The 25,331-nt window shown below is 39.0% G+C and overlaps 1 protein-coding gene across 8 annotated transcripts in view; it reads left to right on the top strand.

Annotated features, from left to right (window-relative positions):
• WDFY3 (WD repeat and FYVE domain containing 3) overlaps positions 1 to 25,331 on the top strand; it is a 152,876-nt gene that overhangs the window by 107,645 nt on the left and 19,900 nt on the right. For 4 of the 8 annotated variants that reach the window (XM_063156772.1, XM_063156773.1, XM_063156769.1 and 1 more), the window contains 22 exons: positions 288 to 361; positions 464 to 625; positions 2,007 to 2,101; positions 4,181 to 4,301; positions 5,065 to 5,282; positions 7,921 to 8,156; positions 9,385 to 9,519; positions 10,617 to 10,796; positions 12,299 to 12,343; positions 12,787 to 13,020; positions 14,372 to 14,471; positions 15,158 to 15,318; positions 15,879 to 16,108; positions 16,948 to 17,057; positions 17,917 to 18,099; positions 19,004 to 19,161; positions 20,009 to 20,086; positions 20,816 to 21,043; positions 21,878 to 21,931; positions 23,757 to 23,925; positions 24,102 to 24,265; positions 25,036 to 25,184. In XM_063156772.1, coding sequence (XP_063012842.1) covers positions 288 to 361; positions 464 to 625; positions 2,007 to 2,101; positions 4,181 to 4,301; positions 5,065 to 5,282; positions 7,921 to 8,156; positions 9,385 to 9,519; positions 10,617 to 10,796; positions 12,299 to 12,343; positions 12,787 to 13,020; positions 14,372 to 14,471; positions 15,158 to 15,318; positions 15,879 to 16,108; positions 16,948 to 17,057; positions 17,917 to 18,099; positions 19,004 to 19,161; positions 20,009 to 20,086; positions 20,816 to 21,043; positions 21,878 to 21,931; positions 23,757 to 23,925; positions 24,102 to 24,265; positions 25,036 to 25,184 — 3,284 coding nt within the window. The remainder of the gene's footprint in view (positions 1 to 287; positions 362 to 463; positions 626 to 2,006; positions 2,102 to 4,180; positions 4,302 to 5,064; positions 5,283 to 7,920; positions 8,157 to 9,384; positions 9,520 to 10,616; positions 10,797 to 12,298; positions 12,344 to 12,786; positions 13,021 to 14,371; positions 14,472 to 15,157; positions 15,319 to 15,878; positions 16,109 to 16,947; positions 17,058 to 17,916; positions 18,100 to 19,003; positions 19,162 to 20,008; positions 20,087 to 20,815; positions 21,044 to 21,877; positions 21,932 to 23,756; positions 23,926 to 24,101; positions 24,266 to 25,035; positions 25,185 to 25,331) is intronic. The other 4 variants (XM_063156767.1, XM_063156766.1, XM_063156768.1 and 1 more) reach the window with 4 other exon arrangements.

Genomic DNA, 25,331 nt, shown 5'->3' with positions numbered 1-25,331 from the left:
AAATTTAGCACAGCCTTGTAAATCCCAATAGCTCCTTTGGAGTCATTGCACTGTCTGTTTAAAGTTTGTGCAAAAAGACAAAGGTGTGTGACCTTTTGTCTATATCCCTTTATAAGTTTTTAGCATGGTACCCTTACAGAGAATATTTTTTTAATTGATGTGTACCCAGGTAAGCAGTCATGTATATGAATGATTTTAATACCTTCATAACCTTTGATTTATTAATTTTGTTTTTAACCTACAAGTTGGTTTGTGTACAAAAAAATACTGTCTTTTCTGTATTTCAGGTCTGGCTTCATGCACCCTACGAGCTTCATCTGTCATTATTTGAGCACTTCATTGAACTCCTCACCGAGTCAAGGTATGAACTGATGGAAGCCTGGTAATGGGATTTACAGGATTAGATGATATTTAGAGGATACTCCATTTTAAAATAACCATCTCATTTCTTTTCTTCTTCCAGTGAAGCAGCAAAGAATGCAAAGTTAATGAGGGAATTCCAGCTCATCCCAAGACTGCTGTTGACTCTTCGAGATATGTCCCTGTCCCAGCCCACTATTGCTGCCATTAGCAATGTGCTGAGCTTTCTGCTTCAGGGCTTCCCCAGCAGCTATGACCTACTCAGGTAGCCCACACCTGGATCATTTTGTCTTTCTTGGTTCTGTTACCTTGGTCAAAAGTACTTCATGGTCATACTGCTGAGGACTGTGTGACATGGAATGCTCATGTACTGATTTTATTTTTTCTCTATGAACTAGATTGTAGTAGACATTAGCAATATATTGAAGCCTTGATTTGCACATGATTTTCAATTTGTATCTGACCAAGCATGGTTGGATGGTCAAACTGTTTTAATGTTCTACTGGTGAAAAGTAAAGGTGCTGAGCAGCCCCTTTTGTTCATGTAAAGCACTAAGCATTCCTCCTGAATACCACTGAATATTATTTGACATGGGCTAAGAAGATAATTCTGGTTAAAATGCAGTTTTGATTACTGTCTTGAATGTAAGGTTTAGTTTTCCAGATTTTTTCTTAATCATCACTGTATAAAAAGGTATTTAAGGATGTCAGATATAGTGCTACTAATTCTGACTGATGAAAATTACACTAGTTACTGCAATTCATATGTACAGGAGTATTTGAAATGCTTTAAGAATAGTTTAACTCCTTGATAACTTGATTTTTTTCATCTCTTATTTCATTGTAATGGAAATGGATAAAATATTGTGGGGTTTAGGAGCTCTTTGCATATGCGTAGTCATGTTTTCAGCTCCTTACTTTTAAGTACAATCAAAGGTATCAGAAGCCTCAACATGAGTATCTTTCCTGTCTTTCTTTTAATTATACAGGGAAAAAAATATTCAAGAATAAAACTATTCATTTTATGCTTAATGGTTACAGAATAGATTGTAGACCAGTGTTCTCTGTTCTCCTTCCTGGAAATAAAGAATGAAAAATGTTGCATAACTTGGGAGAAGTTGCACTAGGTAGGGGCCATTTCAGGTTAGCTGCAGAGGAAAGAGGAATATATTGCATCTCCTTTCTTGGAGTGGTACATCAGTGTCTTGTCATGGAAAGCCATGACCCTGTGTTACATAACCTCAAGCTATAGGCATAAATGTTCTTCCAGAGTTGAGTAACCACTGTTTTGATCTACTAATTTTTCAGCTGTAAGGAGTTGAAAATAATGTTTTGCTCTCCTTTAACTTGAGGTGTTCCTTTTACTAGGACTCAGCAGTATCTCCCAGTTCCCTTTCCTGAATCCTAGCATTTTCAGGGCTCCTTACCTTGTCTGCAAGTATTCTATTAATTACTACAAATTAATTTGTGTTTTGGCCAGTGACCTTAAATGAAGACCATTTTTATCAATCTTCAGATGTGAGGAAGCTGACATTTTTGGGTATCTCCCTGTCGTTGGTGTCATGGTTTTATATTTAAGGTGAATTATTGATAGATGAGAGTGCATCTGTCATATCAATGAGTGATGTTTTTTCTGTATACATCAAGGTTTGGACAGTTCATCTCTTCCACTTTACCTACGTTTGCAGTCTGTGAGAAATTTGTGGTCATGGAAATAAACAATGAAGAAAAGCTGGATAGTGGTAAGTGTTGGCAGTACTTAGAAGCAGTAGAGTAAAATACATTATAGTATCTTCTGAGCTTGAATACAAAAAAATGTATAAATAGTGGCATGAACAACGTTACAATATTGTTATAACCTGACTGCCAGTTAGTGGGGCTTTAGTTTTCAGTATTGAGTGCAAAGCAGAGCAAAACCCTTTTTTTTTTTTATTTCCTTCATTTAACACTGTATGGTTTTGTTCTCTTTCTTCCACTTGCTCCCTCCAATCAGCTGTGTATCTCTGCTTCTTTGTGGAAAAAGGAAAAACAAAACCAAACAAGTGGTTGCTGGGTGTGTCAGCCCTCCAGGTGTGAAAGAAGTGAAAGAATTAGCTACAACTGCCTCGTAGCCTTTTTTTAGGCAAAAAAAGAAATGTTACCATCCTTCAATAATTCTTACATTGAACTGATTTAAGACCATTTCTACCCTTATTTGCCTTGTGCAATTGCATTTTCAATGTGTCTCCCTGAACAGAAATGTTTTAGTCCCACAGTGGATGTCAGCCAAATAAATAGAAGGATTATCCAAAGAACTTCTGTTTCTATATCTCTTGGGAATATACTGGGACAGAGGGGACAAGTGAGAGAGACATTTCTTCTTTTAGTTATATTGGTCTGGTGTCACAAATAGTTAGTTATATTGGTCTGGTGTCACAAAACCCAGGGTTTGGGCAGTCTGCACATTCTGGAGAGGGACTTTTCACAAGAGCATGTAGTGATAGGGTGATGGAGAATTACTTCAAACTGAAAGAGAGTTGTTTAAGGTTGGGTATATGGAAGAAATTCCTTACTGTGAGGGGGTGGTGAGGCACTGGTACCAGTTGCTCAGAGAAGGTGTGGATGCCCTATCCCTGGATGGTTTGGTTTTGGATGAGGCTCTGAGCAAACAGAGGAAGTCCACTGGAAGGTGTCCCTGCCTGTGGCGGAGGGGTAGGAACTCGATGGTCTTCAAGGTTCCTTCCAGCCCAAACCATTCCATGGTCCAGTCATTATCTTCCTGTGCCTCACCTGTTCCTTCTGAATAGTTTTGGCTTTGTGGTCTCAAAGATAATTAAATTTGAGCTTTTTAGTGAAAAAGAGGGTATTGGAGAGAGATCCAGATTGGTCTTCCTACTACAGGCCATGAGTTTTGTTTCAGTTTTTTTCCCCTATGCTAACAGCAGCCTGAGCTGGATTTTGCCTACATAGGGGACTGAAGAACCTTGGGGAGAAATTCAGGATGTGGCAGAAATGAATAGAGAAACTTTTGAGGCAAAAGGCATGAGATTTTTAGGCTAGTGGAGTTCACCACTTTTGCTGGGTTTCTGCCATAGAAGATCCTTTGTGTCTGTATCTTGTGCACAAAACCATGGTCCAGAAAGTTTCTATTTATCTGTCTTCATTTTTATATATGTTGCCTCAAGCTATGCTGCCTTTTTTTTTTTTTTTTTAATAATGTAAAAGCAGGGTCCTTCTTTGACAGCATAAGCTACAGGAAGAGGGGTTTGCAAAATAGCTGTAAAGTTAGTCCTGAGCTGCATGGATTGCCTTGGTTGCAGTAAATGTGTTTTTCAACTGATTATGAGCTTGGGGATGTGTTGAAAGAAAAGGAAACTAATTTTTCTCTCTCTTTCTTAGGCTTGGAGGGATTTGGGAAGTATCAGGGTCACATCCTTACAATTTCCACATCCCCCCAAACCACTCTGCTTTCAAAATGCAAAATGTTTATTTAATTACCATGTCTTGCAGTTTTGAGAGAAGGGAGGGATGGGGAGGAAGGGTGACAGATAGTGACCACCTCAGTTCAGATTATTGTCTGAGAGGCTATGATTCTCTTTTACCTGTTCTTCAAGCTGCCTGAAGTCTGTGGGACAGTGATGAGGAGGCACCAGACACTTCTCAGCACCATATTACAGGCTGCTTGCACTTTAGCACAGCTTCCTTGGAGCCTGAGTGGGGGGTAGGGTTGTAGTTGCTTATGTATGGAATTTATGAATAGCCTTTAAAATGCCCAAGTTCTAAAATCGTGATTTTGCCTCTTTCTTTTTTTTTTTTTTTGTTTGGTTTTATTCAATATTTAGGAACAGAGGATGATTTTGGAGGACTTGTTTCAGCTAATCTTATTCTACTGCGGAACAGGCTTTTAGATATCCTTCTGAAACTTCTGTATACATCTAAAGAAAAGACAACTGTTAATTTACAGTAAGTACAAAAAAACTCTTGAAGCAGAGAAAGGATATAATATTTTATTTCAAGGGGAAGAATTATACAGCCACCCTTCAAATCACTAGTTGAATTGCATCATTTTATAGGAAATGTTGAATGATTTATGCAGATGTCACTGACTTACTCTTGGGTATGCTAGTAGAAATGGGATACATTGTAATTTTGTTGTTTTATCTCAACTTCATGTGTGGCTATAGAAAAATAAAATCTGTCCAAGAGAAAACTTTTGATTTTAGAGAAGTGGGATAATCAGCTTCTCATTTGGTTGAGATCCACAAGCTTCAGTAGGGGTTATCATTAAGATCATCGGCCCTAGAATGCCCCTTTAAATTGCAAAAAACACATTCAGATGTTCCCAAGTAACTCTTCCCATAATAAAAACAAAGAAAGAAACAATCTTCCTTCATTTTTTATACCAGTTCATTAAGAAGTCATGTGAAAACTTCTTGTTCAGCAAGATGATTTCAGTTCTAAATTCCATATTTGTTATCAAAAGTAGCTATTGGAGAAATCTCACGCAATGGAATTAGTCCCAGGAGCTGTATTTAGTCCTTCCTTTCTTCTAAACAAATGCACGTAACCTGTTTCATATATAGAGTTGATAAGTGGTATTGTTTGTAGCAAACTTAACTAAGAGTTTGCTCTTAAGGTTTTCCCTGCAGTGGAGGACGTTGATTTTTGCTGTGTAGTAGAAAACTAAATGCTGTAAAATGTGACTTTTATTTTTCCCTTCACGTAGGGCTTGTGAAGAACTGGTCAAGACACTGGGTTTTGATTGGATTATGATGTTTATGGAAGAACATCTTCATTCCACCACAGTCACGGCAGCCATGCGAATTCTCGTGGTCCTGTTGAGCAATCAGTCCATCCTTATCAAGTTTAAGGAAGGTCTCAGTGGTGGAGGCTGGCTGGATCAGACTGACTCTGTCCTGACCAATAAGATTGGCACTGTGTTAGGTAGGCATCTCAGCCCCGCGGGGCTCAGGGGCTGCTGGGAGCACCTGTGCTGGGGAGTTGAGCTCTGGGTTATTGTGGGGGTGCTGTCTGGCTGAGGCCTTCCTGTTACTCTTGTCTGTGCTGCCATCAGATGCTTCTGACTTCATTTTCTTACAACCAAGAGTTAGGGTTTCCTAGGCAAAAGGGAGTGGTTGTACAAAGCTGCCTGTAGCTGACATGACACAGATGTCATTGTAGTTCAGTTTTGGTGCATCATGTGTAGCTAATTGGTTTTTTTGTTTTACCATCAGGGTGAGGTGAAGTGTGTCCCATGAGCAGACATGGCTGAGCTACTTGCAAAGGAAGCATTGAGCAGCACTTTATGCACACAGCTAATAAAGATGCAGTAATATTGGCTTGTTTGGTTACTTTTAATAGTTATTGTGCAGCATTATATCTGAGCTGCTTTGACTAGTGAGTGCTGTGTCCATCAGATTTACCATTTTTGCTGTCTTGGAAATTTCTGTGTTCACAGTATAATCTCAGCATTTCTTTTCCTTTCCCTCACTGCTTTCTTGTGTACACAAGCACACTTTCTATTAAAGGCTTTTTTTCCAGGTTCTTAAATCCTCTGTTAGCCATGTTACCAGACCTTTCAGTTACCCCTAGTGGCCTAGAATTCTGTATAAGATTTTAGTGCTACAGAGCCCATTTTGAGCATTTCTGAGGTACCTGAAATGTATCTCCAAATGTTTGAAATGACGTTTGTCAGCTCTTTATAGAGAGGTGTAGTGGCAATTTCCCACCAACCTGTTTTTTTTCCCAGTCAAAGTAAAATAGTGCTTTTCAGATGAATGTCTATTCAGGCTCTGGTGCAAACTCATTGACATTAAATGAGGGTCTTTCATAAGCCTCAGTAGCCTTTAGATCAGAGCAGTGGTATCAATAGTACTTCATTGTTGTAAATAGCTGTTCAAGGGGCCACCTGTCTGTGTTGTACATGATCTGGTACTGCACTAAAAGTTTTTTTTTAATTGATTTACTATAAGGAAGTAACTGAAGTCTTGTTGAAGTCTACTATAAGAAAGTAACTGAAGTCTTCTTTCATGAAGAGGGCTCTTCCTGAAATGAAAATACAAAAATATAAAAAATATTTCTTTCTGCTTTGTATCTTTGATAGGTTTCAAATATAGTATCTTGTTATTTTTTGCTGAAAGAAAACTCTCCTTTTACTGTTTCCCACAATACATCCCTCAGGATATTCGGCTACCAGCATAGGATGGTTCTTTGCATTGCCATGAATTAGGAGGATTAAAGAAAATGGTTTTTCAGAAGCTGTAAAACACATGCAAATATTTTATTGTTAAAATAAAAAGCATCTGTCGTTTGGCTCATTTTGATTAAGGTTCTGTATTTTATTTAAGAAACAATTTTGCACATGCATTTCTTTTGCCTGATTGTGCTTTAAAAACTTGAAAACCATTGGCATTTTAGGGAGTAAACCATTCTTTATTCAGTATGTACTTAAAATGTCCAATATCATAAACATTTCCTTCAGTCACAAAATCTTTCTAAGTAAGATTTTGATTTACAATTACATTTGAAAGTATTTTTCAAGTTTCACTGTTTTTCCTATTATACTATCACTTCAGTTGTATCCAAGCTAGGCCGTGGTGAAAAAGATATTTTTAAACTTGAGTCTCATAACCTGATAGTGACAGATAATCTAATTTTTGTATGCTGTGTTTTTTAAGAAATCATAACATACTGGCTCCAAGATTTCTCATGAAACCAAGTATGATGAATTTTGTTGAAGGTTATTGATGGAATTTCTGCAGCTGTGTAGCACGGATTTCATTAATTTGATTCCTGATAGAGGTTTTCTGTTTAAAAAGTCAGTTTCTGGTGGAAAGTGTATCTGTATTTGAGCCTCAGAAAAACTATCTGACCACTGGCAGTGTCAAACCAATGTCTCATAGTGCTGATGTGGAGACTGACCTGTCTTCCTGCTTCTTTCCTTGCTTGAAAATAAGTGCTTTTGCCACCCAGTGTATTTTTTTTTCCTTTAAGTAGGAAGTTGAAATACAAAGGTAGAAGCATGGTCACAAAAAGTGGTTCTGGCAGCACTTAAATAAAATAAGGCTGTTTAAGACTTACTACCAGCTGATTAATCATTAACAAAATATCTGAAACAAAATGCCTGTGAGACTTCTCTGGACACAAATTAGCTGCCCGTTGACTTAAATGGACCATGGGTTGCTGCTTCATTATGTAAATCTGTAACTGAGATTAAGGTGATATTTCGCTCTCAGCCAGCAAAATACCTATTTTCAGAAACCTTGGTGTTTTAAAAGTCAGAAGTTATGGTCACAGCCAGAAAATGGATGTTGTGTAAGCAATTATATTAAGCAGTCTGTATGGAACAGTCATCTATGTGGTACTGGAAAGCAGTAATTTCCTTTATTTTTTAATTGTTTAAAAAAAATGAGACATCTGAAGCAGAATGGTGTCTTGTGTGATAGACTTATGTGCACGTTTGTTCTGTACATCATTAGTTTCTGAGTAGGTTCCCTTTTAATCTCACCAGGTTGAGCAAGAAGGGTCCTCACAGGTAGTTCCCCCTTAACCTTGTTGCTTTGTGCCTTCTTTTCTCCCCCAGGGTTCAATGTTGGCCGGAGTGCTGGTGGCAGATCGACAGTGCGGGAGATTAACCGGGATGCTTGCCACTTCCCAGGCTTCCCCGTGCTGCAGTCCCTTCTCCCAAAGCACACCAACGTGCCTGCACTCTATTTCCTCCTCATGGCCCTTTTCCTGCAGCAGCCAGTCACTGAGCTGCCTGAAAACCTGCAGGTCAGTGCGCCTGTCATCAGCAGCCAGTGTAATCAGGGTGCCAAGGTAGGGATTATCCAGTAAGATGTGAATGCAATTCTGTCTGTCGTGAAAGAAAATAATGAATTAACCAGGCCCTTTCCCTCTCTGCAGCTGACTCACCGCCATGATGTGGTGTTTAGTGCTAAGCCCTTGGGTTGGGAGTATGTAGAAGCCAGCCTGCTATGGCTTAGCCATCACTGGTGTCACTCTGGTCCATTTTGGGGTCAAATGAGAAGTAGATCCTTAGTTCAAGCTGGCATGCTGTGGGCACTGAAGGGAACATAACCTTTTACTTGCTTTGGTTGTGAGGTGGGTTTTTTGGTTTTTTTTGTCTAAGAAGTGGGCAGTTGCTATCTTAAAGAGAGTTCACAGGTTACAAGCAAAACAAGGTTGCTTTTATTTCAGAAAGTCTCTGTGGTTTTGTAGGGAGACAACTCAGTTGTTGCTGAAAAATGTCGATTGTTCTTATTCTGAACAGGTTATTTTGGGCTTTTTGAAGTAAGTGAATAGATACTATATGACCTACAACAGGCCTAGGAAACCCCAGGGAAGAAAAGCCACACACTCCATTCTAGATAGACAGGGTGCCTATTTAGAATGGGTGCAGTGCTGACATCATTATCAGTGAGAACTGAAAAGTAAAACTTCAAACCAGAAGATGCCTGCCTTCTTTCTCAGGAGGAATACTTGGCACACATTCAGCACTCTGCTATCATGAGGTAGAGGCATGAAACTCACTCCTCTGCCTACAGCACTGAAGTATGACACTGTTAAACTGAAACTAAATTCAACTACTTGGTAGCACTCTTAATGCTAGAGGTGGACGCTTGGTTCCTTTTTATTTTTAATTGATTTAATTATTTAGACTTGCTGGAAAATACAACTTGATTTGTTTGTGTTGTTCATTTTTTTTCTACGGAATACCATGTGGGTTTTACTGCTGCATGTTGGACAACTAAGTTGATTGTGTGGCACGTGTGCTGACAATTCTTTTGTTTGAAAACATATGCATACTTTATGAGAAGTGAGAAAAAGTGAGAAGAGGAGAGTTGCAGTTTCATTAGCTCATGGTTAAAAGAAATTTTCTTCAGTGACATGTGACCTTCATATTGCGTTTGATGATAAAGTTTGGAGGATGTAAACTAATTTTTTATCTACTGCAAAATGAGTATATTGTATCTGCAATAAAAAGCAGTATACAATTGTCCAGGAGAAAAGGATCATTTCATGTCTTCTCTTTCACCTCTTGCAGTTTGATTTAGACTCCATTTGGACATTCATATTTGGAGTTCCTGCCTCTTGTGGCACTGTTACCTCCTCAATACACAGTGTTTGCACAGAAGCTGCCTTCTTGTTACTGGGAATGCTGAGGAGCATGCTGAATTCTGTAAGCATTGGAAATTTTGCTTGTATTTCAGTATACTGTGTTGTTCAAGTTTTCCACATGGTTAAAAACCAAATTAGAAAGGTCAAGTTTTTGTTAGTATCATGACAAAATTGCCTGTGAGTTAGTCTTGTAATACTTGGGTGGAAAGTGTAATTTTCTTGAGTTTGTCTATGTTACTTTTTTTCCCTGTATCTGTAGAAATATTAGTGGCCGCAAAATTATCACTGTTTTTCCACAAAAAGGCTGAGCTTTCTGTTTAGCTGCAGTTAAAATGAAACAAGAAAGCAGAAGAATACAATGTCCTTGTCAGAGATTATTCCCTTTCTTTCCCAATTAACATCATGGGAGAATGTTTGAGACTCTGTATCCCATCTGCTCAGAGCTTTGTGAGTTGCAGATTTTGTTCATGACCCTTCCCCATAGAGAGAAGTCCCTGACTATGAGTAGCCCCATGCCAGAAGAGATTAATTTACTGCCAGAGAAATGTGTCATCCTCTCATCTTTGAATCTAATGTCAAGAGTAGGGAAAGTTGGTTTCTCAGTGGGAAAATTATTTATTTCCTTGAAGCCAGAATGTGTTATCTGCTGAGAATTGCCTCCTGTAGTGCTTGAAAAGCAGTACCTGTTTGGTTGTCACCTGTTGGATCATCATGTGTATGTGATATGCTCTATTGCTTGCATATTTCTCCCGAGGTAACATGTCCAGAAGCATCTTCTGGACAAGTCTACCTGCTGCAGAACCCATTCCTGTTGTCACGTGTTCTGTCTCTCTGCTGGTGACCGACCATTGTGTTTGGTCCTCACCTGTTTGGATACACTTCAGCCATGCTCAGAGACATGTGCTGTGTCTTGTGTGCTGACACCAGGCATGTTCAACTGTGCCGTCACATTTGGAGTTGGCTTCAGTCTGGTCACGTTTGCCAATATTTCTGAGTCATTACATGACAGGGCACACGTTTTAGCTTATGGTCAATGATGTGCTGTAAAATGCTGTTGGTCTCTTGTTTGAGAAGTGCTTGAAAGCGTGCTCTTCCTTTCTGGAGTGAGTATTCAAGTGCTGCAGTCTGTGCTAATCTGGTGTTTGTTTCCCAACCCAGCCCTGGCAGTCAGAGGAAGAAGGCTCTTGGCTTCGGGAGTATCCAGTCACCCTGATGCAGTTCTTTCGGTATCTGTATCACAATGTACCTGACCTCATTTCCCTGTGGATGAGTCCAGAGTTCCTGTGTGCGCTGGCAGCAACAGTGTTTCCTTTCAACATCCGACCATACTCAGAGATGGTAGGAAATCCAGCTGCTTGCCTTTTTTATTTTTCACATGAGTGTTGCTTTTGAGGATTTATCAATTACCAGTCGTACCAAGATAAAGCTCTACTCACTTGCACAAGAGGTTATCATCAGGGCTGAGCTGGATCTTTTGTACTTGGGTTGTGGATCTGAGAGAAGAGTGTGTTAAACTGCAGGGCAGTTGTGCAGGGACATCAGAAGCAGCATTTTAGGGGCAATAAACTGTTTGCTTGTTTTCTAGAGGACATTATTTTCAATCAAATGAAAAATGCTAGTTCAGATTTACACAAGCAAAAGAGACCGTCAGCCCTCTGCTCTGGAGGATGTGATGAAACCTAAAACCTCTTTTTCCTCACATTTCCCATTTCTATTTCTGGTTTTGTGGCTTAACCACAAAGCAGTGTTCTTGTATTTCCTGAAACTACTGAGCTCAAGCCAAGAGAGGGTGTGAATTCAACTTTGTTTGCATTGCTGGCTGAAGTTTTCTTTGAGCCTAGTGTCATTTTCAAATGATACTATTTCTAGAATATGAATGGAAAGGAAAAAAAACAGATATTGTTAGCCAGCATCTAAAAGTAATTTTATTAAGAACATGGAAGGATAATTAGTCTAGCAGTTGCCAAATGCTAGAACTATGGAGAGTATGATAAAAACCTTCAGGAAGTAATAACTTGTGGTGTGCTATTATTTTATTGTCAATAAAAGTGGGAGACCAGTTTTTAACAGTGCCTGCTGGAGAGTCTCTCATAAAGACATGGGCTTTTTTGCTTTTTTGTTAAACTTGCATTTCAAGTACATACTAGGAACTTTAGGAACTTGCTCTCTCTCAAAAAAAGTTCCACTTACAAACTGGTAATACTGATTTGGCATTTACCTGTACAGAGTTTTTAGAGGAGCCTTGTGTCTCTAAGCAGGCTTTAACTACTAGATCCCTTGAAATTCTGTGTAGCTGCCTGGCAACTTGAGCTTTTTGCTGTTTGAGGGTGCTCTTCACTCCAAATAGATTTACTCCTCCTGTGTTTCTGTTTGCCCAAATGTGTAGCACTCATCAGTGCCTGGTGAAATAGCTGAATCACAGCCAGATTTCTGCAACAAAACAGTATAATTTAAATTCAGCCTTGAGAGAAGATTCTTAACTTTTTTTAAAGGTCTTTCAGCTTTTCTGAGATTGCTCTTAAAAATAGAAGGAATACGTATTTGGGCTTCTCTTAATTTGTTGAAAACACTCTCCTGCTAAAGCAGACCAAATGTTCAAAACATTTGATTACTTGACATGTAAGCTGGCGATGCAAGAAGCCTGTTGAGGGAAATCATATTGTCTCCTCTTTCATTTATGGAAGGGAGTTGCATAGAAAGAGTCAGTCTTCTGGATTTGACAGCTTTCATTACTGTTTGTGCTTTTGTTACAGTCCTCTTTAAGAGCTAGCCTTTCAAGGTTTCTGTTCATCAGAAATGGGAAAGCTGTGGAGACCCTTTTTTTTTTCTTCTTCTTTTAGAGATTTTTGGGAAACCGGCTTACCCATAACTGCACTCTGATGAAGGTATTGTATTAAAAGAAAAAAAAAAGGCTCAGTTCCTTTTTTATTTTATGTTATGTAAGCTTGATGGCCTTTATGAGTTGGCTTCTGTCTTGATTTTATTTTAACGGCTTTAGTTAATAACTTTTTCAAAACTTTTCTTTTTCTTTTTATTTTTTTTTCAATGAGAACATTTATTTTTGCCAAGTATCTAGAATTCATCCAATTCTGTTGGTGAGGGAGCATGAAATGTAACACATTCCAGATCATCATTTGCCTTGAGAATCCAAAACTGGATGTTTCCATATTGGAGAACTGATTCTGAACATCATAATTTTCTAAAAAGGCTTCTTAAGAAGCAAAATGTGCAGTGAAATACCTTTAGAAAGACAAGCAAAGAATAGAGAAGTGAAGAAACTGCCATTAATTAGCTGATCTCTGCAGTTTTAACATGCTGGTTTTTACAGGTCACTGATCTCGATGACGAAGTTGGGTCCCCAGCTGAAGAGTTTAAAGCCTTTGCAGCTGATTCTGGCATGAACAGGAGCCAATCAGAATACTGCAATGTGGGCACCAAGACCTACCTGACCAACCACCCTGCCAAGAAGTTTGTGTTTGACTTCATGCGTGTGATGATCATTGATAACCTATGTCTCACACCAGCCAGCAAACAGACTCCACTGGTAGACCTTCTGCTAGAGGTACAATTTCATTGTGGTTTGTGTTTTAGTTTGGTTTTGTTGTTTGAGCTTAGTTGTGACACCTTATTTTCCTAAAATGTTTTTTCTTCTATTGCCTTACAAAGTTAGGCTAGGGATGACCAGAGATTCAGTGGAATTGTCATGAAATAAGAGTGGAAAAAAAGAAGAAGCACTAATGTTTCATAAAGAGTAGCTTGTTCACCTTTCTGTAATGGCTTGGAAAACCAGCATAAGAAGCTTTCTTCAAGTTTTATTTTGTGGAGTATGATTCAGTGGTTAAGCACCTTTCCAGCCATGACATCTCTATTAACTTTGTTGAAAATTTAAAACCTCTGCAGAAATTAGGGTTTCCGTTCTATTTGTATTAGATAAAAAGAAATTGTGCCATAGATAGTATCAGTTAGATAAAAAGACAGATGGGATCGTATACTATAAAACCTCACAAAATAACTGTGTTGTCTTGCTGTAAATCAACTTCTGAAGTTCATGACACTTGAAGAAAGTATTTTCCTGCTAATGAGGTGAGGCAAGGAGGTGAGGAGTTCAGTTACTGTTTAACTGCCTACACCTTCAGACAGTACATTTTGAAATGTTCACATCACTTCTCATTCACCTTGATCTACCTCTTAGTTACCTCACCTTATGTGTTGCTGAGTCTCCCTGAAGTTTTTTGAAAGCTGCAGGAATTCTGGGCCATACTTGCATGCTTGTATATTTCCTAACAAGTTTCCTGGGGCAGTTGGGCCCCTCTTTGCTGTCACAAAGCAAAAACAAATGAAATGTCAGAAGATGTCAGTTATGCACAGACCCAGGCGCATATTTGAGATCATGTTCAAGTGGCTGCAGTTCTTCACAGCTCTTTTAACTTGTTATCACTTGTCAGTGTTACTTGCCCATTAGCATAAATAGGATTAGGTAGGTACACGCTGCCAGACTTACTGTTATTTCTCTTTCTGCAACTTTAACGTTTGATCATTTGCTCATTGTTTACTGAAGGAGGTGACTTGTGTCAACTGAAAAAAATCACAGGTTGAACATATGTTTATAGTGGAGAGTTTCATGTACCTTTTCAGTATGTGTTACCTGTTATGGCAGAAGATAAATTTCCTGGATTTAAAAAGGAATAATGCCTGCTTTGCAAGTCTGCATGCAGCCAGTGTATACTCGATGTGCATGCTTAGATTTTTGATAAAGCCAAAGCTTTTTACTTGAGACAGAATGTTAAGAGAAAAAAAAAATGTAGTTCATGGGAGCTGAGGGAAAAGGAAATAATGCAGAACACCATCCCTCTCCCTCTTTTTTGTTCAGAGATAATTAATTATCTTAATATTATTTTAATATCATTTTTTAGGCTTCTCCTGAAAGATCAACACGAACCCAGCAGAAGGAGTTTCAGACATATGTTTTGGATGGAGTGATGGACCACCTACTTGCAGCTGATGTTTTATTGGGTAATATAGCAAAGTTTAATAGTCAATCTATTGAGCAGGACACCAGGTTTTGATTCTGTGACCTTTTTCTTTTTTGGTGGTCTGTTTTGCTGCAACTTGATCATCTTAATTTTTTTCCCTTGCCCTTTCCTTTCTTTAATGTGTAAATGGCGTTGATGTGCTTGCATGTTCCCTCCCTACCTTGATTGTGCCAAAGCTGTAAAATAAGTTATTCACAACAACTATATGGCTTAAGGAGTCCAGTCACATTTCATGGTGACTTGCTGGACTTCCCAGGAGCTCTTGGGCTGCTCTGCCTCCATCCCAGGTGTCATAAGGAACTGTATGCATTTCTGTTCAGACTTCCTTGTAAGGCTCACCATTTCTTGCCACAGCAGTAATTTAATAAATTTAATTTAATAATAAGACCCACAGTCTCCCTGTGGGTGCAGTGCATTAATAAAACAAATCCAGAATCATGTTTTAAAACTCCAGAATGATTTTTTAAAAGATAAAATAAAAGTTCAGAGCTGCAGTTGCTTACATCAAAGGGAAAGTCCTATTGTAGGGAAGCCATGAGGTTTTAGCTTTCATTGAATCTCTTTCTCTTTTATGGAAGTCTAGAAAGCATAAACTAATGTGAATGTATTTATGCAGATGGAGTTATTTGATAAATGTAGAAAACTTTGGGATTTTTTATTACCTAGGTGAAGATGCATCTCTGCCTATAACAAGTGGAGGAAGCTACCAAGTGCTGGTGAACAATGTGTTTTATTTTACACAGCGTGTGGTAGATAAGCTTTGGCAGGGCATGTTCAACAAAGAATCCAAGCTTCTTGTGGACTTCATAATCCAGCTCATTGCACAGGTAACAGGGCTGTTTGTTGTATTACCCTGCCTGAAAAACCATTTTTGTAGATTATGTGGAAATGCATGGAGTGATGCCACTAAACAATCTGAGAGTGATACATGTTTGGGAAGAGCACAGAATATGCTTTTCTTTCTCAGGCTCACTCTCTCTTTACAGAGCTTTCTTAGCACATCTTTCTGTGAAGAGAAATTGAGTAAGAACTGCTCTCAGATCACATTATTTTTTAGAAATCTCCCCAAAATAAACAATGAAATATGCCTCACATGAATTTTGAGAAGCTCCTTAAATTTACCTTGACATTTTTGGGGACCTTCCTCACACACTTTTATTGGAAATTGTTAGAAGACTTACTGTTAGAAATCAGCAGCATCTTTATAGATGTTAAAATTCTAAGTGTTTAATCATTAATGTCATTTTAGTCCTTGAAATTAATGGAATTGACACTTACAGTAAAATGCTAATTCTGGAAAATGAGCTTGGGTCAGTTCAAGGGAAGTTGTGTGCCAGTAAAATGAGTTGCTGCTACTTCTGATCATGTTTTTTTTACTTCCCATTAGTCAAAAAGAAGATCTCAGGGACTCTCGCTGGATGCCATTTATCACTGCCTGAACAGAACCATCCTGTATCAGTTCTCAAGAGCACACAAAACTGTTCCTCAGCAAGTGGCTCTCCTTGATTCCCTAAGGGTCCTTACTGTAAACAGGAACTTAATTTTGGGACCTGGAAATCATGATCAGGAATTCATCAGCTGCCTAGCTCACTGCTTGATTAATCTTCATGTGGGAAGGTAAATATGTCAGGCAGAAGAGCAGTCCACAGCCAGGGCAGGGAAGTACTAAAATGACCCCTTTTTACTCATCTTGCAAATAAGTCAGCAAATTTTGGAGGGCTGTTTATAATTTTCCAGCCAGTGAGTTGCAAGCAAGCTTAAGAAATTCATTTTGAGACAAAACTAGGTTTGAAGATCCTGGAAATAGAGAACATTTTTATCTCCTTTTGTAGAGGTATTTTAAATACTGACAAATGTGTTTATCCAGCTATTTCGTTGTTGACCTTTTATAAATTGAAATGTTTTAAAGATAGAAGGAAGCACTGGTGCTAGGTAATTAATAGTCAGAGAGTCCTGTCACTGGATTTACTGTCTGTTGAATCATTCCATACAAGTTCAATATCTTGGTATTTGTTCTGTATAGCATTGAGTAAGGCCAGTCATGCATTAAATCAGGCATCCATGACAAATGCTGTAGACACCTCCTTTCCTACATTGCTGCAAATGCCAGCCTGGCATTTTCATTTGTTCTTTCCAAGAAGAGCCACAACTTGTGTTTCATCCAAGGATACTTAGTAACAGTCATCAAACCCCAGTGTTCTGCGTTTCTGACCTCGTCTGTTTTGTGTTTCTTCAAATATCACCATCTTCTGCTAGTGACACCAATATCTGTGGCATATCATCTCTTCATAAACCTTCAGTTCAGCTTGTGACCACAAATTGTCAGAACTCAAATGGACAGAAGTGAAGATACTTTGCTGTAGTAGTGTGTATTAAACAAAATCAAATGCTGTATCTTGGCTTGTGTTTTTGTGTCTTTTAATTCTGATGATTGTTAATCCATTGTGTGTTTGTAGCAATGTTGATGGGTTTGGATTGGAAGCAGAAGCCAGGATGACAACGTGGCACATTATGATCCCCTCTGATATAGAACCAGATGGAGTCTACAGTCAAGATGTCAGTGAAGGTAATCTGAGAATGACAAAGCCACAGATGTCTCATAATGCCAGTTTTGTATTGTCATCACTAATCTTTTACCCCGGTGACCCAGGGCAGGGTGTTGTGGTATGTGTGTGTTACCCAGTTACTCTCTGGAGTAATTGGGGCTGTGTGTGTATAAAATTACATTAAAAATAGATGAAAAGACTCTTGGAAGTACCAAGATAGATACATTGAGGATAAATTAATGTTTTGTTAAAATAGTAAGAGCTCTTCATTGTTTTCTGGACATTCTCCAGAATTAGAAAGGCAGTTTTATGTGCACTGTTTTAAATGCAATAGAAGTGGCTCATTTTAAGATAAGAAATATATGGGATAAACTATACAGTTACTATTTTGTGGTATGCTTATCATCTTTTGCTCAAAGGAAATTTCTGAACTTGCTATGGAAGAAAGTATTCAGTGATTCTTAAATGTGTGTATTTAATATTGACACAGGTACTTAGGCACACGTTATATGTAAAAATGATGAAGCATAATGTATATATAGAATTGTATAAGAATTATATATATATTTATAGACACAGACTCCTATAAGGTTTTTTCAGTCTCATTTTGTTAATAGATGGGTGTGGGAGATGAGTCACAACTAATCAGAGCCAGTGTTTCAATTCCCAGAGAAAAAACTGCCAAAATTAATTGTTGGACTTTCTGATAGCATACATAATGGCAAAAACAGGCACTCTGGCCAAAGGCATTTCACTCATCATGCAAGGGGGGGAGAAACTACAGTGTAATCACAGAAATTATTAATTTCCTTACTGTAAAAATGTCAGCGCTATGAGCACTGTAGAGAGCTTGCTGTTTGTGATCTTGTACTTATGCAGGTCGCCAGCTTCTTTTAAAAGCCATAAACAGAGTGTGGACAGAGCTGATCCACAGTAAGAAACAGGTTTTGGAAGAAGTTTTCAAAGTGACACTCCCTGTCAATGATCGTGGCCAAGTGGATATAACTGTTGCCAGACCTTTCATTGAGGAAGCGAGTTTAAAGTGTTGGCAAAACCATTTGGGTAAGTCCTGACTGAGGATTTGTCTGTCCTGAAGGGTGGATTTTCTCAGCATAAACTCTGTTAACTGGCTGTTTTAATATAGGCTCAACTTTTTTGTAGCTGTAAATACTCTATAAACTGGCACTGTGTAACACAGAATCCTTCAGAAACTGGACCATAAACAGGATATTCTTACACTCCAGTGCACAGGGCCCTTTCTGAGTCAGCAAATAGCATATTGTGGGTTACAATGGTAGAAGCATTGAGCTCCTCCCCATGAACCCTTGGATTGTGATGACCTGTATTACCATTCCCAGGATTAGATGTGCCAGGCAGGGAGGGGGATCCTCTTGAGCATGTGTGGGTGCAGCCTGGAAACTCTTGGTCTGGTGATGAGATGGGAAATGGGTGGCTGAGCAGTCCTCCTCTAGCAGCAGTGATGCTATGACTAATTCTTGGCTAGGAAATATGTTCAGCATAGGAAACAGTTCTGGAGAAAAAGGACCCAGGAATCCTGGTGGACGAGTTACAGGTAAATTAGCTCTGCATCCATGTAATAAAGATCAATTGGTGCTTGACTGAATTAGCAAGAGTTTAGACAGCAGAAATTACAATTCCATAGATGTGACTCATTTGATGATTTCACAGTTCTGAAGTAATTGAGGTTAACCTGGATGTACAGAAAACATATTTGGAAACCTGGAATACTTGTTTTTGCAGTATCTGTTTTTCTATGTGTTCCTGGCTGATGTTTGTTAAGGTTTCCAATATCTCCCTCATGGCCAGTATATTTGCAGAAAGCATTTGAGTACAGCTACACCTTTTCTGAAGCAACAAAAAAGGTCATTCTATCTAAAAAACAAGTATAATGGGGGAAGGGGAAAAAAAACCTTCTAAAAAGTGCTCCCAACACTTTGTTTTTCAGCTCATGAGAAAAAATGCATCAGTAGAGGAGAGGCTTTGGTTCCAACCACACAGTCCAAACTTTCAAGAGTCAGCAGTGGATTTGGCCTCTCTAAACTGACTGGTTCCAGGAGAAACCGCAAGGAGAGTGGGCTGAGTAAACACAACCTCTCCACGCAGGTATTTTCTGTCAAGAAATAACATGCAGTCTAAAATCCAGCAATGTATGTTCAGGATTTGTGTAAATATCCCAAGGTGGGGGTGTCTTGCACAGTGTGAAGCATTATCTTATGCTTGGTTTTCTTTCCCTTTTTTGACTCTCCAGACTGGACATCTTGCTTCTGTGTGTCTAATTTAGTAGGTCCATCTGCATATCTGTAACCTTAAGCTGAGAGTCAACCCTTCATTGTTGGTGAGACTGCTCAGCTGCTTCTGGTTCATGACTGTGGTTTTCTAAGTTCAGTTTGCAATGCTGCACTGAAATGGAAGCTGTGATACAGGTGTTGGGTTTTTCCCCATTCTGCCCTCAATTTGGAAAGAGGGGCTTAAAAATTTTGTGGAAAAATATGTTGCTAGTTCTCTTTCTGAGCTGAAAATTAGTCAGTGGAATTGAGAAATGAATGAATTCTCAGTGCTCTCAGTATAATGAAGGGGAAAGGGAAGAATTTAACAAATGGAGCTGACAGGAACTGTTCCTGGTTGTATCAGAAGAGGAAGCAATAAATGAAAACAGAGATATCATGGGACAAAGTGAGGAGGGGTGGGTGTCTTGAGGATTTCCATCAAACTAGGCACCATCCACAAAATATTTCTTGAAAGGAGGAAGGGAAGAGTACTCTTTCTCAGTGCCAATCTTTTGGGGAATGTTCTGAATGTTTATTTTAAGGAACAATTCTTTGTGAGCAAGTTTAGCAATGTGGTGTATTCCTAGGCTTTTAATTCAAACAAACTCGTGTTTATAAGAACAAACTCTTGTTTACATAACAGACTCTTGTTTATTCTGTTTGTCACCTTGTTTTTGTCTTAGGAAATTTCCCAGTGGATGTTTACTCACATTGCAGTGGTTCGGGACCTGGTTGATATGCAATATAAAGAATACCAGGAGGTATGGATGGCTTGCAGTGCTAATTACCTGACACTGATACTTTGGCCTGTTAAGTTATACCAAAGCTATTTCTCAGTATGAGACTTGTGAAATATTGGGCTCTCACAGGTGAAATGCATGAATGTTTCCACACAATTGTTATTTTTATGGGGTTTTTAGGTACAATCACATAAACAAATGGCGAAACTCATTTTGATCTGGTTGTAGATGAAAATTCTTGTAGCAATATCACATGTTAAGTGTGAATTTTTTTTAAGAAGCTTAAATTCCTTACAAGTGTAAAAAAAAACCAAAGCAGGGAACAAAAAGAGAGTGATTGGAAATACACTGTGTTTCTAAAGCATTGTAGAAACACAAGAGGAAATGTGGAAAAGCATTGTGTCTAAATGCTATTTTCATAGTAACACAAAGAAAATTTTGTGGTATCATCCATAGAAAGTGGCTGGTCTGTGCCTTCCAGAATGAAATTGTTCCACCCTGTGGTATCTGCCAATTGTTCCCAAAGGCATTTCATTCAACACTGGTTGCTGAGCTATGTGCTATAAATCTTTAAAAATAACTTCTGAGAGAAACAAGTCATTCAAAGCAATTTGTTTACAAAAACCTGACCACCAAACTTTACTTCATTGAACTTCTCTCTCCTGTGGAAATAAGGACAGGAAGGCTCCTATCTGGTTTCATTCTTGAAATCGTTTTCCACATTGCATGCATTTCTGTCCTTGTGTTCAGCGTCAGCAGAACGCCCTGAAGTACGTGACTGAGGAGTGGTCTCAGATCGAGTACGAGTTGCTGCGAGAGCGAGGGCTCTGGGGGCCCCCCATCGGCTCCCACCTGGACAAGTGGATGCTGGAGATGACTGAGGGGCCCTGCAGAATGAGGAAGAAGATGGTGCGCAATGACATGTTTTATACTCAGTATCCCTACATGCCCGAGGCTGAGCAGGAAACAAACTTGCTGGTAAGTATTCAGGAGCTTGGGATGGGTGATTACACCGTGTTGCAAAATGCTGCCTTTTTTTTTTTTTCCTCTTGATAAGTTTTTCTTAATAAAGATGTTTTACTCTTTTGGTATGACCTGATATTCTTCTGTCTGTCCTAAATGGTTGGTAAAGTCCAGTTGTTCTTCATGATATATTTAGGGAAGGGACTGAGTCACTTGGCTCAAAACCAAGCAAATTTGGATATATTGCAATATCATGTGAGGTGTGCTCAGTGATCCTGCCAACAAACAGCACTGGCATCTTCACAAGCCTCCAGAGACTGAAAGTTCCATTATTGTGTGAGGTTCAGTCTGGGTTCTTGTCCTTAATCTAGATAATGTGGAAAGGTGATCTGGAAAAAAAAAAAAAAGGAAAAAAGGGCTACAGGCCTTGGTTTGGGTGCACTTCTGAAATGTACTTTCGTCAATCCGTGAAGATGAGGGTGGGCTGTGGAGCAGAAAAGTTTGTGTCCTTTGAAAGCTTTGCAGTTAGTTCTTGTTAATTTTGGAACACTGCTTTTAAGAAAGGAAGCAGTCTTTATTATGTCTTTTTAAGCATGTGTGTATGCATGCAGGATTTTTTTCCCCTCAAATTATGTCTGAGTGTCAAAGTACTTTAAAAAAGCAGAGAAAACTTTGAAGTCAGTCAATTTTAAACTATTAGATATTTTTGCCTGCTTGTGGTCTGACACACAGTAGCTGTAGTGACAGTCTAATTCACATGAAGTAGAGAACATGCCATCATACATTCTTCTCAAAAGTGTTCTTTCTCTGATGTAATTGATGCTTATGTAATTGATGCCCTGTTTCCAGTCTGACTTCTCAAACAGACTTCCTGAGCCATCTGATGATACCATTCCTCAAAAGGTAAAGAAACAAGTACACTGACTGAAAGAATGTAAAATAAATACAACTTCTGCATGTTAGGCAGTCTTAACAAGGCTTCTACGTTTGGCTTTCAACTTGCTCTCTTTCAGTAAACAATTCCAGACCTAAGGGTTTTTTCAGTAATCACATTAGAAGATGTTACTGTGCTGTCCTCAACCTTCACCTAATAAAACTTTCTGTAGACCTTCCCTTCTCTGCTGCACACTAACAGGCTGTGTTGGGCTGTGCTACCACTGTTCTCACTGTGTGGAGTGTTGTGGCTTTGGGACCTGAAACTATTGGTCAGTGGAATTTACATTTAGTAATGGGCAACACATGGCTTGGAAGCACTTACTGAAAAAGTCTTTCCTTCTAAGAGAGGATCTGGGGGAGTGTTTTTTCTCCTTTTTGTCCATAATGGGCTTTAAAAGGCTGACTTTTGTTAAAGCCCATATTAATTTTGTCTTAGCTGACTCTTCTCTGTTTTGCTATTAATAAAATGCACACATTTGCTTGAAAAATATGAATCCTTTCTTGAAAAGAGCAGACGTGCTTGGAAGTGGCTTCTCTGCAAGCATTTCAATATTGTGCCTTTCTCTGTTAATTAGAGTCGCAGTCTTGCCCATCACTAAGTACAGTGTGTAACGTGCATTCACTCATTTTGAATTTCCTTCTACAATTATCTAATTCATATAAATGCAAGTAATTCTATTATACAGAATATCTAATATGAATTGTTACTGTTTTCCTATATTCCTTCACCTTAGCAGTGCTATAAAGGATTTCTCTTTGTAGGTTATACATGAATTGTTTCCACAAATGTTTTAAGCATCATTTAAATGGCAGTTTTGTGCTTATAAGGAGTGAAGACTTGGTTAAACATAAGTCAGCAAATTAAATTACAGTGCCTTAAATTTTTGATTTTTGGGAGCAGCCAATTTGACCTGAATAATAAATTTCTGTGTTGCTGATCTTAGTATCTTTATCATCCTGAGCATCAATTTGCAATAAAGCTAGTTTGATTTCTGTTCTGAATGTTGCTTCCTTAATTAAGTGAGGAACATAAGAATTACCATGTGATGGAGGTTGGATCAGACAAAGAGGAAGGAAACATTACACACAGAAAAAAAAAAAAAACCCTGAATCTAAACAGCAAACACTCAACAAAGCAAAAAAAAACCCACAAAAAAAAGACCAAAAGCACCAAACAAAGGTACAAACAATGCTCAAATATTTACTTCAGGTACATGCATATTCTCAAGCTGGTCTCCTCCCCATAAGCCATCAGAAACTTTACGAAAAAAAGAAGCAACTAAATTAATGAAAAATTTTTGAGACTTAAAGCCAATCCCTGGGTGCTTTTAGTTCATACCAGCGTCCACATTGTTGTATCTTCTTGAGGCAATTTTTTATTCAAATTACTGCCTAACAGAGAAATCAGCTGGCTAACAAATAAACTGCATATGTTGGTAGGGAGTAAAGAGATGATAAAATGGCCTTTTGAGCAACGAGTGTTAAGCACAATAACCCCAGCCTTTTATGACAGTTCATAACATACTGGCTACACCTACTCCCCATGTTCTAGTTTTATCTGCAGGCTTTTCTGCAACCTCGTGTTTGCTTAAATGGCTCTATAGCTCCTTGCAAATTAGCCAACAGATCAGATCTCCTGAAGAGTCTCTGTTCCTGTCTGTGTTGGTATATGAGCACGCACAAAACACTCAGTGGGCATGCACTGTGCTGCACACCCTGTTCCTGAAAGACCTTCACTGAGGGCCTGAGGGAGGAGATGGCTGACCAAGCGATTTCTTCCATTATTCCCAAGAAACCTGCTCGCTACCGGAGAGCCATCAGCTATGACAGCAAGGAGTACTACATGCGCCTGGCTTCCGGAAACCCCGCCGTCTTCCAGGACACCATCGAGGAGAACACAGTTGGGGAAACAGCTCAGCAGGAGCCAGAGCACGGGGAGGACACTATTGCAAGAGTCAAAGGTTAGATGGTTTGCTTTGTCATCCCCTCATGCACTGGCATTAAGACAAGTGTAAGTCCTGCAGGACTCTTGTTTTTCTCTCTTGGCATTGGGTTAGTAATTTAAAAGATTAGAGGTCTGTGAAGTTATTTTTTTTATGTCTCTTTATGACATTTATCTGTCTCTGCTCTTTTCCAGGCCTGGTGAAGCCTCCCCTGAAACGATCTCGCTCTGCTCCTGATGGAGGAGATGATGAGAACCAGGACCAGTCACAGGATCAAATTGTTGAGGGGAGTTCAATTGATGAAGAGGAGAAAACTGACAATACAACTTTGCTTCGACTGCTTGAAGAAGGAGAGAAGGTACTGTTTCAAACACACTAAGAATTTAATGTATTGGAATTTCTTCATTATGTGTCCCAGACATTAATAAATGTCCTATATATCTTCCTTGGTCTGTACATTTCATCAGCTTCTTCCTTAAAATGTGTACTTTGTGTGCCTGACCCTAAAAATGCTGTACTGGAAACATTTTGGTTTTCTTTTTTTTACCTTCTGCCTGCAAGGGAAAAATTCACCTGCCCTGAAATGAAGGCTATGAGCTATCCCATGCTAGGTTTATTGTCCTGTCAACTTAATGATAAGGATAGAAAACAAACATTGAAAATGTAAGCACTGAATTTAGCCCACTGTTCCTAATTAATTGTTGCCTTCATTAGAATGTGAAGCCTTGATAAAGTAGTATTTTATACCCAAGATCAGTGGTGATTTACCATACTGTGTATTTGGTATTTCAGGCTTTGTCTGTCTGAAGTATACCGTTAAATAGCATTGTGATCTATTAGACCTGATCGCTAACCTGAGTAGGCTGCAGGTTCTAAAATAGGTTCAGGCAGTGTAGTGCAAGTGGATAAACTGGTAAATAGATACATTTATATCATACCAATGAGGCTTTATCCAACTTCCTCCCCAGTTACTAGTCACTAGCATTAGGTCTGATTACAGGAGAGACTGACAGGATTTTTGCTGTATGTGCAAGTGATACTGCAGTGTCTGAGACTTGTTCTAACAGAGCAGTGGTCTGAGCCTGTGCTCCTTAACCTGCTTTCCCTAAGCATCTGCTTTCCTCATAGATCCAGCACATGTACCGCTGTGCTCGGGTTCAGGGCCTTGACACCAGCGAGGGGCTGCTTCTCTTTGGGAAAGAGCACTTCTACGTCATCGATGGGTTTACCATGACAGCCACCAGGGAGATACGGGACATTGAGACGCTGCCTCCAAAGTGAGTACATTCCTAGAGTTTCCTTGATGCTTAGAAGCTGAACAAGAAGTATTCAATGAGGTTTTTGAGGAGTCAATTCCAAGATAATGTAAGATGCTGGAAGACCTCGGCGTACTTAGCTATTTGTAGTATGGTATATTGTGAAAA

This window comes from Melospiza melodia, chromosome 5 (genome assembly GCF_035770615.1).
Source record: "Melospiza melodia melodia isolate bMelMel2 chromosome 5, bMelMel2.pri, whole genome shotgun sequence".
Classification (NCBI taxonomy): domain Eukaryota; kingdom Metazoa; phylum Chordata; class Aves; order Passeriformes; family Passerellidae; genus Melospiza; species Melospiza melodia.
The sequence above is the reverse complement of the archived record's forward strand: the minus strand, read 5'-3'. Positions and strand labels throughout refer to the sequence as shown.